Below are 15,318 nucleotides of genomic sequence, written 5' to 3'. Positions count from 1 at the left end.
ACGTTTTGATTGGTCCGCGACCTCAAAGAAGGCGGGGTGTTCCACCCCAGATGATTGGAGGCTCCTTCCTTTCCACGTGGGAGTAGGAGCGATGGCCATGGCGGAGAGTCAGCCTGGGCCGCCTGCCTCTCTGGACCTGAGGGTAAGAAGCGGAAAGGGCGAGGGAGGGGCGGGAATCGAGGAAAGGGTGCCCCTGAGCATGTGCAGAGGGCCTTGCTTTGATCGCTCAGTTCTTGCAGGCACGTTCCTGAATTTACACCAGCTCAGCTGCTTCATGATGCCAGCATATTTTTTTCCCCAGCCCCATAAGATTATTAAACCCTGTTGTTTATTGTATGCGCATTTGTTTGTTTATTTATTTAGTTTGTATACCGGGGTGTATCTCGGGGTGGCTCACAGCATAAAAATGCAAAAATACGCAGTAAGAACAAGAACAAAACAAACCCATTTACCGACACACCCACCCACAAAAAAATACATTTAAAATGTTATTTCCTGTTTTTACAACGCTCTTCTTGTCGGTCTTTATGCCGTAGCTCTTGATTTTACGGTGGTTTTATTTTTCAGCGTTGTACCTTAGTAGCTCCTCTTAGAGATTTTAAATATTAAAAGAGTGGTTTACAGATGCTTTTGATTAAAGAATGCCATGCAGGGTTTAAGCCATCACCAACTGCTGATCCCAACAAATGGGGTTCTGGCTGGCTTCTAGGATGGAGAATACAGTGGTACCTCAGGTTAAGTACTTAATCCGTTCTGGAGGTCCGTACTTAACCTGAAACTGTTCTTAACCTGAAGCACCACTTTAGCTAATGGGGTCTCCTGCTGCTGCCGTACCGCCGGAGCCCGATTTCTGTTTTCATCCTGAAGCAAAGTTCTTGACCTGAAGCACTATTTCTGGGTTAGCAGAGTCTGTAACCTGAAGCGTATGTAACCTGAGGTACCACTGTATTAGGATATCCTTTAGGTTAGAATGAGTCCAGTTTTCTCTTCTTTATTTCTTCCGTCCTGCCTTTTAAAAACCTTTTTCATTTGGGTTCTCATTTGGTTTATCTCTACGGAAGTAGAAATAGTGTTTGTGTGTGTGTAAAAAAAAAAGCATCCAAGTTCCTTATTTTTTCTGTTGGTATGTTTTTTTTATTGAAGGATTTGAAATCCTAAGGACTATTTTGAAGGGAAAGGGGATTTTATATAGGTGTGATAATAAGCTGTAAGTAACCTCTCATACCTAGAAGAACCTGCTTAAAGCTAATTTTGTTGGTTAGTAACTAAATAGCAAACGTAATTTTAAAAACCAAAACTTCTGTATTCTCGCTTTAGAAATGAGCAGTGCAACTCTGTGCACGCTTTACAGTACTGGGGCTTGTGGAATTTCAGCTTCCCAAAATCAGGGGTCCTGAGATGTTGTAACATGACTTCGGAATTCAAAATATAGTTTGGTTGAATTGATATAATTAAGTTTTGCTCAGTAAGTAAATCGTGTGTAAAATTGCATAGAAATCATTTAAATGATTGGCAAGCGTTTGCAGCTATATGTTATTTTTAGACCCATTTCAAAATGGTTTCAGAACGATTTTTTAAGGCATGGAACGTGTTGCGTTAATCTAAGCCGTGTTCACACCACACATTTAAAGCACGATGACGCCGCTTTAAACAGCCATTCACGGTTTTCCCTGAAATAACTCCGGGAATTGTAGCTCCAAGAGGGGAATTGGAAGCCCCCTAACCCCTTGCAGCACCCTTAACAAACTACTGTTAGCGATTTAAAAGCAATGTGTGGCTGGGGCCCTTGTCTGGATGTGGCCATGGCGTGGGTGATGGTGGCCGGATATGATTTACCAAGGGATTTTGGGGTGAGGTTCTAACAGAGAGGCCTTTTATATGAGGAAATTGTGCATTTTGCTGTTGGGAGCAGTGAGGTGGGGGAGAGGTTGATGGGGGAGAGAAGACTGACCTTCTGCGCTCCAGAGATTTTGGACCAAAACCTCCATCGTTCCTGGCTGCTGACTGTTCCTGGTTGGGTTTGTCTTCCATATCTGGAAGACTTTAATAATAATAATAATAATAATAATAATAATAATAATAAAAATTTTATTTATATCCTGCCCTCCCCAGCCGAAGCCGGGCTCAGAGCGGCTAGCAACAGTAAAATGATAAAACATTCTAAAATCATTTCATTATAAAATTAATTCCAATCAGATTAATGGCAACCATTGGGCTAGAGTTCTGTGAGGATTACCAAAGGAGGGAGTCAGGCTGTGCCCTGGCCAAAGGCTTGGTGGAACAGCTCTGTCTTGCAGGCCCTGCAGAAAGATGTCAAGACCCGTAGGGCCCTAGTCTCTTGTGACAGAGCGTTCCACCAGATCGGAGCCACAGCCGAAAAAGCCCTGGCTCTAGTTGAGGTTTGTTTAAAAAACCCTGGCTCTTTCTGGTTTGTTAAAAGCTGTGGCAGAGCGTTCTGGGGTTGTTCACCATTTTTATGGCCAATTTGCTTTCCCCCCCCCCCCCTTGCTTTGGGAGGGGAGAGGTGCATATTTTGAAAATTTTCCCTCCTTTCTGTTTTCCTCCTTGCTCCAGGAGAGAGTGGAAGCGGATCTGCCGGCAGCCCTCGGCCTCTTGAAATCCCTCCAAGACCAGGTGAGGGACACCTTCTTCCTTTTCCCTTTCCCGGCAGACATCCCATCTCCCATCCCTCTTTAAGCTTCACCGTCTTTCTTATTTTGCCTCTTGCTGGGGTACAGGTGGTTGCGGTGACCCATCATGTACAGACTCTGGCGCAGAAGGTTCGGGCAGGGGCCTACCCCACCGAGAAGGTGAGTTGTTCTTGGAGGAATTTGGGGTGGGGAGCCTAATTTGCACCTGGCCCTGACTTCTCTGTGACTGCTCCATTACTGTGCTCCGGCTTTGGGGCAGCTCTCAACCCCCAGAGTGTTCAGCTAAGGCAGCCTTCCCCCAAGTTTTATAATTCTGAAGTTTGAATGATTTTATGAGGCACTGCTTTGATATATACCATATTTTTCGCTCTATAGGATTAAGACACAGCCGACCATAGGACGCACCTTGTTTTAGAGGGGGAGAACAAGAAAAAAAATTCTCCCCCTCTTTGCTCAGCGCCCCTTCAGCAAAGCGGCAGGAGAAACAGAGCCCCTTCCATTTCTCCTCCCGCTTCGCTGAAGGGGTGCTGCGCAGCTCTCCCTCTCTGCTGAAGCCAGGAGAGTCTTGCTCCCGGCTTCAGCAAAAGGAACTCGAAGCCTGCAGAGCACAGTGCAAGTTCCCGCTGCGCTCCAAAGGCTTCAGGTGGCTATCCCTGAAGCCTGGAGAGCGAGAGGGGTTGGTGCGCACCGACCCCTCTCGCTCTCCAGGCTTCAGCGATAGCAACGCATAGCCTCCGAAGCGCTCCCTCTGCGCTTCGGTGGCTTCGCGTTGCTATCGCTGAAGCCAAGGAGCCTGTATTCGCTCCATAGGAGGCACACACATTTCCCCTTCATTTTTGGAGGGGAAAAGGTGCGTCCTATAGAGCAAAAAGTATGGTAAATATCAAATTGCCTGTTTATACGGACAAAACTTTTCTACTTAATTTTATTTCAAAAACAATCGTATACCACTTGATTATTTTTTTTGCAAACACCTCAAAGCCTTTTTCAGAAAGAATAAAAATGAAAATTTCAGTTTAAATAAATGTTAAAGGTGATAAAACATTCAAGAAATAACCAGAATCAATTTTAAATGGAAAAGCAGATTAAAATACACATCAACATTCTGCATGGCTGGATAGCCTTGCCTAAAAAATGTTTTTAGCAAGTGCTGAAAACAGTACAGTGGTACCTCAGGTTAAGTACTTCATTTGTTCTGGAGGTCCATTCTTAACCTGAAACTGTTCTTAACCTGAAGCACCACTTTAGCTAATGGGGCCTCCTGCTGCCGCTGCGCTGCCGGAGCACGATTTCTGTTCTTATCCTGAAGCAAAGTTCTTAACTTGAAATACTATTTCTGCGTTAGTGGAGTCTAACCTGAAGCATATGTAACCTGAACCGTATGTAACCCGAGGTACCACTGTACAGCAAAGGCCCCTGCCTGGAATCAATGGGCAGGGAGTTCCAAAGGTTAGTTTCTTACATGTAAGAACTGAGTATTATGGGACTTGCAACTCCCACCTGTCCCAGCCATCATGGCCTCTCATGAGGGATGATGGGAGTTGTAGTCCAAAACATCTGGGAGGGCCACCTGCATGGGAGAAGGCTCTCTTAAAGAAAATACCATTGAATTCCCAAGATACTGGCCACTGATCTCTGACTTCAAGTCTTTCTTTCCAGTTAAAAATGTCCCGTAATTTCTTTTGCTGGTGTATGAGGGGGGGCCTTTGCTCTGCCATTTATATATTTAACCAAGTCAAACCAGATTGAATGACGTGTGTCTTTCCTTGATAATCTCTGTGTGAATGAACTTTATGCGTTAGCTTTTCTGTCATGGCCAGAATCCGTGCCACACCAGATTTCCCATGCGCTTCCAAAACCATCCCTTACTCTTTCTCACTCCCAGGGCCTCAGTTTCTTGGAAGTGAAAGACCAGCTGCTCCTCCTCTACCTCCAAGACCTCTCTCACCTGATCCTGGAAAAAACTTCGGGGAACTCCCTGTCTGACAACCCTGCCTTGCTGCGCTTGGTGGAAACCAGAACGGTAGGCGGGGGGAGGAGGCCTGGAATAGGGGAAACTTTTGCAGTGATGATTCCTTACTGAATTGGTTAGTTGCTTTATTTTGCCCAGGGCGACCCAAAGCATCTTAAAACCAACCAACCAGACAGATAATAAAAAAGCTCACATAGATAACATAGGAAAAAAGAAATACATTAGAAACATCCCATCTACTTCTAAAGGCCACAGATCGTTAAAGGCCTCCGGGAAGAGGAATGTAATGAAGGTCCTGGGGAGAGTATTCCACAAACGGGGAGCCACCACAGAAAAGGCCCTTTCTCGTGTTGCCACCCTCCAAACTTCTCATGATTGAGGCACATGACGAAGGGCCTCAGATGCTGATCGCAGGCTCTGGGTTGGTTCCTGTGAGAAGAGGTGGTCCTTAAGGCATTGCGGTGCTGAGCCATCGAAGGCCTTATCGGTCAAAACCAGCACTTTGAATTGGGCCCGGAAACTAATTGGTAGCCAGTGCTGTTGGGCCAGGATTGCCTTTATATCCTGAAACCGTCTTGTCCCGGTGAACAATCTGGTCGCGGAATTCTGCACTACTTAAGTTTCCAGGCAGAGGGCCTTCTCGATGGTGGCGCCCGCCCTGTGGAACGCCCTCCCATCAGATGTCAAGGAAATAAACAACTATCCAACTTGTTGAAGATATCTGAAGGCAGCCCTGTTTAGGGAAATTTTTAACGTTTGAAGTTTTATTCTGTTTTTAATATTCTGTTGAAAGCCGCCCAGAGTGCCTAGGGAAATAATAAATTATTATTATTATTATTATTATTTCTGAGAGGGACGCAGGTGGCGCTGTGGTCTAAACCACAGAGTTTAGGGCTTGCCAATCAGAAGGTCGGCGGTTCGAATCCCCGCGACAGGGTGAGCTCCCGTTGCTCGGTCCCTGCTCCTGCCAACCTAGCAGTTCGAAATCACGTCAAAGTGCAAGTAGATAAATAGGTACTGCTCCGGCGGGAAGGTAAACGGTGTTTCCGTGTGCTGCTCTGGTTCGCCAGAAGCGGCTTAGTCATGCTGGTCACATGACCTGGAAGCTGTACGCCGGCTCCCTCGGCCAGTAAAGCGAGATGAGTCATCTGCGACTGGACCTAACAGTCAGGGGTCCCTTTACCTTTACCTATTATTTCTGAACCATCTTCAGAGGCAGCCCTATGTATAACCCATTGCAGTAATCTAGCCTGGAGGTTACCAGAGCATAGATGGCAGAAGTTAGGCTGTCCTTGCCCAGAGGAAGGGCACAGCTGGGCCACCAGCCGAAGCTGATGGAAGGCACTTTGACCACCTGAGCCTCAAGGGACAGCAGTGGACCCAGAAGTACCCACTCCTTCAGAGGGAGCATAACCCCATCAAGAGCAGGCAAGCTCCCATCCTTCCAGTCTAATGTCCCTCCCGCCATCGGTGCCTCGATCTTATCTGCGTGCAGGATACCTGTTGGTCTTTCCACCTGCATGGCCAAGTTGTAGAGTCTGCAGCGCAGTGTTAAGACACTTGTTCTGCGTGGAACATCTCTGCTTCGGTCACCAGCACCTCCAGATTAAGGGTGACTGTTTGCATATTTGACCCTCGCTGTTCCCTCTGCCGAGCTAGACGAGTTGTGGGTCTGTCTTTGATCAGGCTGCAGGCTGACCCCTCCCTGTCCTTGACATCTTGGCAGGTCTTGGAGAAGATGCGTCCCATTGACCAGAAGTTGAAGTACCAGGTGGACAAACTTGTGAAGGCAGCTGTCACAGGGGCACTGGGTGAGACATGCGGACATTTGCAGCTTCAGAGGAGGGAGGCAATCCTGGGGCTCTCCCGAGGGTGCAGCCTAATCTGCAATCCCGGGACGTTGTTTTCTTTCCAGGCGAAAATGACCCGCTGCGGTTCAAGCCGAATCCTGGCAACCTGATGAGCAAGGTATGACAAACGGGTGCTGGGGGCGGCTTTGGTTCAGGAGCAAGGCCTTCTGGGTTTGCCAGAGGTATCGGTGGGCTGGCATTGGTCTGGAGTGGCATGTCCTTGTTCATTTTAGATACACAAAATAGAAGGGCCTGTTGTTTGGCGGGGCCTTATTGGTGGTGGCACCGTTTCTCTGGAGTTTCCTTTTCGGGGAGCATGAGAGCTTGCCTCTCCGTATATTTTCTGACATCAACCAAACGCAATACTTTGACCAGAAGCCTTTGTCTACAGTGGGACTTTACATCTGAGTAAGGTTTTGTAATTTAGCAGGGTTTTTTGTTCTTAGTTTAGAATTAAGGAATTTTTAAAAATGCAATTTCTTCTTACGTCATTACTGACTTTGATGTGTGCGTTACTGCATCACTTTTAAATGAGCCCTTATGAAAATGTGACAAACTTCAAGATTTCCAAGTGGTTAAGGTGTGCCTTGTCTCAATTCATAGAATCACAGTTGTAGAGTTAGGAGGGACCACAAGCTTCATGTAGTCCAACCTTCTGCAATGTAGGAATCTTTTGCCTAATGTGGAACTCGAACCCACCACCCCGAGATTAAGAGTCCCGTGCTCTACCGACGTGAGCTTCCCTTTTAAGAAACTACTTAAAAGCTTCATTATTTGTTTGTTTATTTGGTCTTTCCTGTTCCTACATTAATTCTTGTATTTGTTGGCACTCTTCCCCTTCTTACTCTCCGGCCCGTGAAGAAGTTTCGCACTTCCTTCAAGCTCCATTTTGTGAGGGGTTTGATGTGTTTTAAGATCAGCCCTCCCCACCTTGGGTTCTGTATGTTGTTGAACAGCAGCCTCCCATCACCCCTGGCCATTGGCCATGCCGGCTTAGAATGAAGAGGGTTGTATCATTTTTAGATTGTGAGACACTGGGCATTGAATGATTGTATTCTGCCCTCCTTGTTACATCTGCACAGTGCCTCCCCAGCAGGTGCTAGATACGCACCATATAAATAAAGATTTTATAACGCCTCAGCGGACCAGGCCAAGGCTTGTGTGATCAAGAATCCCAACAACCAAACATTTATTTTCAAAAGGGAAGAATCCCGGCAAACAAATGTTGATGTGGCTGGTTGGGGCCTTGCCTGGGCTTTAACCAGTTGAGGTCCTGTCAGAAGGCAGTTACAGTGGTACCTCGGGTTAAGTACTTAATTCGTTCCGGAGGTCTGTACTTAACCTGAAACTGTTCTTAACCTGAAGCACCACTTTAGCTAATGGGGCCTCCCGTTGCCGCCGCGCTGCCGGAGCACGATTTCTGTTCTCATCCTGAAGCAAAGTTCTTAACCTGAAGCACTATTTCTGGGTTAGCGGAGTCTGTAACCTGAAGCGTATGTAACCCGAGGTATGCGTATGTAACCTAAGTACTTAATTCGTTCTGGAGGTCCGTACTTAACCTGAAACTGTTCTTAACCTGAAGCACCACTTTAGCTAATGGGGCCTCCTGCTGCTGCCGTGCCGCCGGAGCACGATTTCTGTTCTCATCCTGAAGCAAAGTTCTTAACCTGAAGCACTATTTCTGGGTTAGCGGAGTATGTAACCTGAAGCGTATGTAACCTGAGGTACCACGGTAATGACTAAAAAAAATGCTCGATCCTTGTGATTTTCCTCTCTTAATTGCAGCTCGACAACTCGGAGGAGAGCGAAGATGAAGAAGCCGCTGGCGGCGCAAAGAATTCTGGGAAAGGGGCGTCCAAAGGAGGGAGCAGGAAATACGTCCCTCCCCGCCTGGTTCCTGTACATTATGGTATGCAATTTGGGTGGCGGTGGAGGAAGGTTGGCCTGGCATTGCTGACCAGAGCAGGGACGCGGTGCTGGCAAATTTGCCCTTGCCCCACCCCAGAAGTGGCTGCAATTGTGCAGCTGGTAGTTGGCTGTGTCAGGCCCATAGTTGTCAAGCGTCCCTTATTTGGTGGGACAGTCCCTTATCCCAGCGCCATGTCCCGCTGCTGTCCCTTATTGATAATGTCCCTTAAATAAGCTACTGAAGGTAACGGGGCCCTTTCTATGTCCAGCTGTCCTTTGTCAACAACAAATTGTTGCTTTTTTGTGTTGAATATATGCTATATGGTAATTTATGGACCTAATAGGTATCTAAAGCCATTTGCATGCAACAAAATATGTATTTTATCAAAGTAATTGTTGATCCCTTATTTTGGCTGCTGATCCCTTATTTTCGAGGCTGCTGGTCCCTTATTTTCAAATCTGTAAGTTGACATCTATGGTCAGGCCGTGTCAGACTGTTGTTTCTCTTTGCCTCAGATGAAACGGAAGCTGAGAGGGAGAAGAAGCTTCTGGAGCAGGCCAAAAAGCGAGCGCTCAGCAGCTCCATCATCCGGGAGCTGAAGGAGCAGTACTCGGATGCCCCGGAGGAGGTCCGCGAAGGGCGCTATGCTCACGCCAGCCGCCAGAGCCGAGAGGATGAACACCGGTTAGTTTGGAGGGGTGGGGAGTCCTGGGGAAGAGAGGGGCAGAAGTCGAGGGTGTCTTGGCAAGTGGAAGGGCTGTGAGAAGCCAGGAAGAGCTCAGGCTGGGTGAAGCCAAGGCCCGTCTCGTCCAGCAGTCTGTTCTCACTGTGGTCCAGCAAATGGGAAACCCCGCGAACGTGTTGTCCTCACTTGTGAATCCCAAGAGCTATTACTTTGAGGCACAGCGGTGGTAAGAAATACCGTGGTCCCTTGGTTCTCAAACGCCTTGGCACTCAAAACAACTTGGAACCCAAACACCTTCAAACCCGGAAGTGTTCCGGTTTGTGAACTTTTTTCGGAAGCTGAATGTGCTCCGTTTTGAGTGCCACACTTCCATTTTGAGTGTTATGCTGACGTTTGTCTGTTTTTGCTATTTATTTGCGTTTTTGCTTCTGCGGCTCTTTTTTGTTTTCTTTTTGTGACTGTGTGGAACCCAGTTCAGCTACTGACTGATTGATTGTGTGACTGCAGTACATTGTTTATTGCTTTCATTTTATGGATCAATGGTCTCGTTAGATAGTAAAATTCATGTTAAATTCCTGTTTGCTTTTAAAAGTCTGGAACGGATTAATCCATTTTGCATTGCTTTCTATGGGAAAAGCGCGCCTTGGTTTTGTAACGTTTTGGTTTTGTAACGGACTTCTGGAATGGATTAAGTTTGAGAACCAAGGTACCACTGTAGTCTGTTTGGACTCTGCTACATCTTGTGGTGAATTCCATAGTTTAACCATGGATTCTGGTATGAAAAGAGGGAAGAGAATCTTCCTTCCACACAACGCCTGATTTTCCACACTTCTTCTGCCCCCCCCCCCCAAGTGTATGAGGGTTGTGGGTTTTCTCAGAGCGGAGGGTGGGTGTTGCAAGGGATTCTGGGGGCTGTTTTCAGGCAGAGGGTGGAGCATGCTGGGAGATCGAGCTTCCGGGTTCCACGCCAGATCTGCAAAAGCCACAGGCCCTGTTGGAAGGTTGGAGAGACTGCCTTTCGAAGTCTTGTTAGCCAGTCTAGTCCAGCCCCTGCTGAGTGCAGGGATTCTGGAGTTTGATCCTCCGTAGCTGCTGGCTGCTTTAAGAAAAAAAATCACATTTTGAAGCAGTTTTCAGAAGACGTCTGAAAGTAGGCAGGGTTGATTCCTGCCAGACCCCCTAGTGGCAGGGAGTTCCACAGGGCACTAAAGGCGCAATCCCTAGTGAAGGTCGACCGGACCTCAGGGGTGCTGGGAACTGCCAGAAGTGCCCTCTCAGCGGGTCTCTGGATATCTCTTATCAGGGGAGAGGTTTGTGCTACCCACAGCAACTAGTCCCGCCTCTGATCTGCTCTTCCGGCCAGGAAGATGATCTCCATGTTCAAATGAGCGGCGGGGTGTGTGTGTCCATGAGAAATCTTTCTATTGGTCCACAGCGGCTGGTGGAGCAGCCACATTCAGAGACAGCGTACCTGCTAAAGCCGGCCGCCTTGAGTTTCAGTAACAATTTTCCCTGTCTTCCCGGTGGCTTCATTCTGCAGAACGAACTACGAGGAGAGCATGATGGTCCGTCTCAACGTGACCCGGAAGGAGAAGGCGCGCCGTCGACGAATGGGGGACCTGGGCTCACAGCTCAGCTCCCTCACCCACTTTGGGGACATCACTGCGTTGACCGGGGCAGCAGCCCCATCGGGAGAGGTGAGCCGTGGGTGGATGCGGCCAGCTGTTAGTGGGTGGGTGGCTCTTGCCTGAATCACACAAAGTAGAAATTTGGAAGGTATTCATGCAAGGCCCGCTTCCCGAACTGGAAATTGTTCGTGATGCGAGTGTTTGCATAGCGGGTCAACAGTTTCCATGGATTCCCATGGGGAAATTTCTAGTTCATTCCCAACTGTGGAAACTTTGGGGAATTGTAGCTCGGAGAGGCAAATAGGGGCTTCCTAACAACTTAAAGGGACACGGGTGGCGCTGTGGGTTAAACCACTGAGCCTAGGACTTGCCGATCAGAAGGTCGGCAGTTCGAATCCCCGCGATGGTGTGAGCTCCCGTTGCTCGGTCCCTGCTCCTGTCAACCTAGCAGTTCGAAAGCACGTCAAAATGCAAGTAGATAAACAGGTACCACTCCGGCGGGAAGGTAAACGGCGTTTCCGTGCGCTGCTCTGGTTCGCCAGAAGTGGCTTAGTCATGCTGGCCACATGACCCAGAAGCTGTACGCCAGCTCCCTTGGCCAATAAAGCGAGATGAGCGCCGCAACCCCAGAGTCGGTCATGACTGGACCTAATGGTCAGGGGTCCCTTTACCTTTTTAACAACTTTATAATAATAATAAATAATATTTAAGCCCCAGCCACTCTGGGCGGCTTCCAGCAAAATATTAATAATGCGATAAAACATCAAACATTAAAAACTTCCCTAAGCAGGGCTGCCTTCAGATGTCTTCTAAAAGTCAGATAGTTGTTTATTTCCTTGACATCTGGTGAGAGGGCATTCCACAGGGCGGGTGTCACCACCGAGAAGGCCCTCTGCCTGGTTCCCTGTAACTTTGCTTCTCGCAGGGAGGGAAATGCCAGAAGGCCCTCAGTGCTGGACCTCAGTGTCCGGGCAGAACAATGGGGGTGGAGGTGTTCCTTCAGGTATACTGGACTGAGGCCGTTTAGGGCTTTCAAGGTCAGCACCAACACTTTGAATTGTGCTCAGAAACGTACTGGGAGCCAATGTAGGTCTTCCAGGACCAGTGTTATGTGGTCTGGGCAGCCAATCCCAGTCACCAGTCTAGCTGCCGCATTCTGGATTAGTTGTAAATAACAAAGCAGTATCGTGCTGCTTTGCCTTCGTCCCGGAGATGGAACCAATGTCCTGTCCCGCTTGGTTGCTGGAGAGGTGGTGCCATAAAATGTTCCTGCCATTCACTTTCCGAATGACATTTGGCTAGGCCTGCTTTGTGTAGGTGAACCACAAAGCTAAGGGTCACTTGACTGTCTGCTTAAGCAGCTAACAGCCAATTCAACAATCTCTGGCTGCGCCTGAGAAGATGCGATTTAAAATGCCGTTTGATGACAGCCTGCCGTCCCGTGTAAGGTTTTCATGTTTTCTTTCCTCGCATTCCTACCTTTCAGGATTTGGGCCCCCAGAGAAAGAAGAAGAAAAAGGTCGGCATGAAACGAGGAAAGCAGAAAAGAGGTAAGTGCCATTGAAAGATTCTGGTTTTCTTGGCGAAGCGAAGCTCACCCTCGTCTGCGCAGAGGCCCTATCGTACTCTACACTTAAAGCTCTATGATACCACTCTTGGGCAGCCAGGAATTTCCTTGAAGGACTCCTGGGAAATGTTGTTCGTCAAGCGTGCTGAGAATTATTCCTTTCCCGGAACTACAATTCCCACTGTGCTTTAACATTCAGTCCCTCTTTCCAGGGAACTCTGGGAATTGTAGCTCTGTGGGGCAGGGGGAAGTAGGGGTTTCCCAGCAACCCTCAGCGCCCTTAAACTACAATTCCCAGGAGTCTCTGGGGGAATCCGTAACTGTTTATAAAGTGCTGGGGGTACTGCTTTAAACGCACGCTGCTTGATGTGGCCGGATGAAAAGCAGGTTGGTAAAATTTGTACCTGGAGGGTACAAAAAAAAACTTTGCCGGAAGCTGTTCTGTAGCACCTGAACCTTCCCCCTCACCCCATGTCCCCCTTCTTGATGCCAGTTCCTCACAGAGGTCTAGCTGCATGAGATAACCCATGTACACGTGCTAAATCCTGTCCTCTCTTCTATACTAACTCACTCTTTTTTTCTCTCTCTTTCTCTTTCCCGTTCTACCCCACCCCAGGTTTCCGCAAGAGGCGATAACCCCCTCACAGTACTTGGGACCGATCTCTGCAACCCCCAATATCTCGGGATTTTTCACATCCGTTAGATTTGGTAACAATAAAGCTCAAGCGCTCGTTTCTCTTTTCCCTGACAAAAAAAAGATTTGTCGTGTTTTTCTTTCCATCTTGCGAAGGGAGGGTGGGAGAGACCCATCTGCAGGAGATTTTCCTGGGGCGGAGGATCAGAAAGAAAGCTGGGAGCAGGCTGGTTTTTCTCGCACAAAACAGAAGAAGAAGCAGGGAGGCAGTATGGTGCATTGGTTAGCGTGTCACACTACTAGGGTCTTGGGAGAGCCAAGGTTCAGCCATGAAGCTTCGCTGGGTGGGCCTTGGGGCCAGTCACTGCCTCTCAGCCCAGCCCTACCTCACAGGGTAGTTGGGATTAAATGAGGGGGGAAAGAACGATGTATACTCCTTGGAGAAAAATAGGTGGGGTATAGTAAAGGTAAAGGGACCCCTGACCCTTAGGTCCAGTCAGGGACGACTCTGGGATTGTGGCGCTCATCTCGCTTTATTGGCCGAGGGAGCCAGCGTACAGCTTCCGGGTCATGTGGCCAGCATGACTAAGCCACTTCTGGCGAACCAGAGCAGCGCACGGAAACGCCGTTTACCTTCCCGCCGGAGCGGTCCCTATTTATCTACTTGCACTTTGACGTGCTTTCAAACTGCTAGGTTGGCAGGAGCAGGGACCGAGCAACGGGAGCTCACCCCGTCGCGGGGATTCAAACCGCTGACCTTCTGATTGGCAAGTCCTAGGCTCTGTGGTTTAACCCACAGCGCCACCCGCGTCCCTAGATGGGGTATCGATGCAATAAATAAGAATAGTGTTTTTGTTTCTGCTCATATTCTAGAAACTTGGTCTGTTTTTTCCCTTTGAAAATGTAGACTAGGAACCTGGAGGGGGGGATGGTCTCCCCGACCCCCAGATACCCATGGGGGACACCATTGATTTGGAATGGAAATCAACACAGTTAAATAATACATTTTTCACTTGGGTCCGTAACCACTCGATCCCTCCTAACACCTGTTCCCCATGTTGATCCCCATGTCCCCCCACAAAATGTGTACCTTACTCCCCTCCCTCTCTGCTCCCTGTCAAAAGAGGCGTGTAAATTCGCAACTGCTTTCTTTTTTTATCTCTTTTTCTTTTTTCCCTCCCCTTGAGCAAGGAAACCTCTTTTTAATTCGGGAATCCCCACGTCTCTTTTTCTCTCTCTCTCTCTCTCTCCCCCCTCCACCCTGCTTGTCTGGTTTAGAGCTACTGGCAGAATCAATGCCATCGACCTGGTTTTGGGGGGCCAGAGCGGGAAGGGGAATCCTCCGCTGCTTTAAACCCTGATCGGGCTAAGTGGAATCCGATAAACACAGGGAGGAAATCAATCGCCTGACACACTCGAGGAATTGGGGGGGGGGGCGCTGCTGGAGACAGGAGAAGGGAGGGCTGGCTTTCCAGCAAGCTTAAGAGAGGGATTTCCACAGGATTGAGGAGCCAGGCCTGTTTGCAAGGGGTGGGGTGGGGGGTTGAATTGCAAGGGCATCTTAATTGTTCTGTCTCCCCTACATGCATAATTTCCCTCCTCAGCTCAGAGGCCATTTTCTCCTGTGCCCCCCCAAAAAAACCCACAATATCTCGAATCCTACCCCCCCCCCCCGGCATGGGTTTCCTGAGTCAGCATCAGCCGCCACGACCTTTACCAGAGTGCAAAGGAGAAATAGATTAATTCATTAGCACGGTTTTTATCGGGAGGGGATTATGATGGGGGTAGGGGGCGAGGAGAGGCATGAATGTGTGGGGGGGAAGTGGGGTTTAAAGAGTAAGAGAGTGGGGGGGCTCGCAGGCGTGACTACGACTGGATAAAGGGGGGCCTTTTGTGGTTTGAATATCGGCGATGGGGGTCGGGTGCGAAGGGGGAAAATGAGCAGGTTTTTGGGGCGGAACTGAAACTTAAGAATGAAATATTGGGATAAAGCAGGGAGAGGTTTTTTTGGGGGGTCAGGCTGTAGTCACAAGGGGGGCATTGGTAGACCTCAAGGAGAAATGCGGCTGTGAAAGCGTTGGAATAGGACTGGGGAGATCAAGGTTCGAATCCCCACTCGCCCCATGAAGCTCCTTGGCCAGTTGCTGTCTCTTTCTCTCTCAGCCTAACCTCCCTCACAAGGTGGTCGTTGGCATTAAACGGGCAGCCAGAAGAAGCACCTTGAGCCCCTCAGAGGAATAAGGTGCGGCTGTGAATGCAGTTTTTAAAAATACTAAATATGTGAGGAGGCCCTTCTCTGCGGCCTGGTCCACCCGAGGCCTTTTTATACTCAAGAGAGCAAGAACCACCTTTGAATAAACTGTTTTTTTGCTGGGAGATCGCTCCCTGCCCTCAACCCACTGCCACCATTTCTGTAATCCCA

General features: G+C 48.6%; 1 protein-coding gene across 1 annotated transcript; it reads left to right on the top strand.

Moving 5' to 3' along the window:
- Positions 1 to 13,035, top strand: NGDN (neuroguidin). Its single transcript, XM_083581153.1, has 11 exons — positions 1 to 142; positions 2,575 to 2,634; positions 2,739 to 2,810; positions 4,537 to 4,674; positions 6,350 to 6,434; positions 6,539 to 6,591; positions 8,259 to 8,382; positions 8,898 to 9,066; positions 10,608 to 10,764; positions 12,182 to 12,245; positions 12,879 to 13,035. Exons 1-11 carry the CDS (start codon positions 92 to 94, stop codon positions 12,896 to 12,898), a joined length of 993 nt encoding a protein of 330 aa, XP_083437279.1. The 5' UTR covers positions 1 to 91; the 3' UTR covers positions 12,899 to 13,035.
- Positions 13,036 to 15,318: the final 2,283 nt, after the last annotated feature.

The sequence above is a fragment of the Podarcis filfolensis genome, assembly GCF_964270895.1.
Source record: "Podarcis filfolensis genome assembly, chromosome: 13".
Taxonomy (NCBI): domain Eukaryota; kingdom Metazoa; phylum Chordata; class Lepidosauria; order Squamata; family Lacertidae; genus Podarcis; species Podarcis filfolensis.
Note: the sequence above shows the minus strand (reverse complement) of the source record. Positions and strands in the feature narration are given on the sequence as shown.

Coding starts and splice junctions, on each gene's coding strand:
- NGDN (XM_083581153.1), top strand. CDS start 92: ATGGCCATGGCGGAGAGTCAGCCTGGGCCGCCTGCCTCTCTGGACCTG. Junction 143..2,574: donor CTGCCTCTCTGGACCTGAGG/GTAAGAAGCGGA, acceptor TCCTTGCTCCAG/GAGAGAGTGGAAGCGGATCT. Junction 2,811..4,536: donor GGGCCTACCCCACCGAGAAG/GTGAGTTGTTCT, acceptor TCTCACTCCCAG/GGCCTCAGTTTCTTGGAAGT.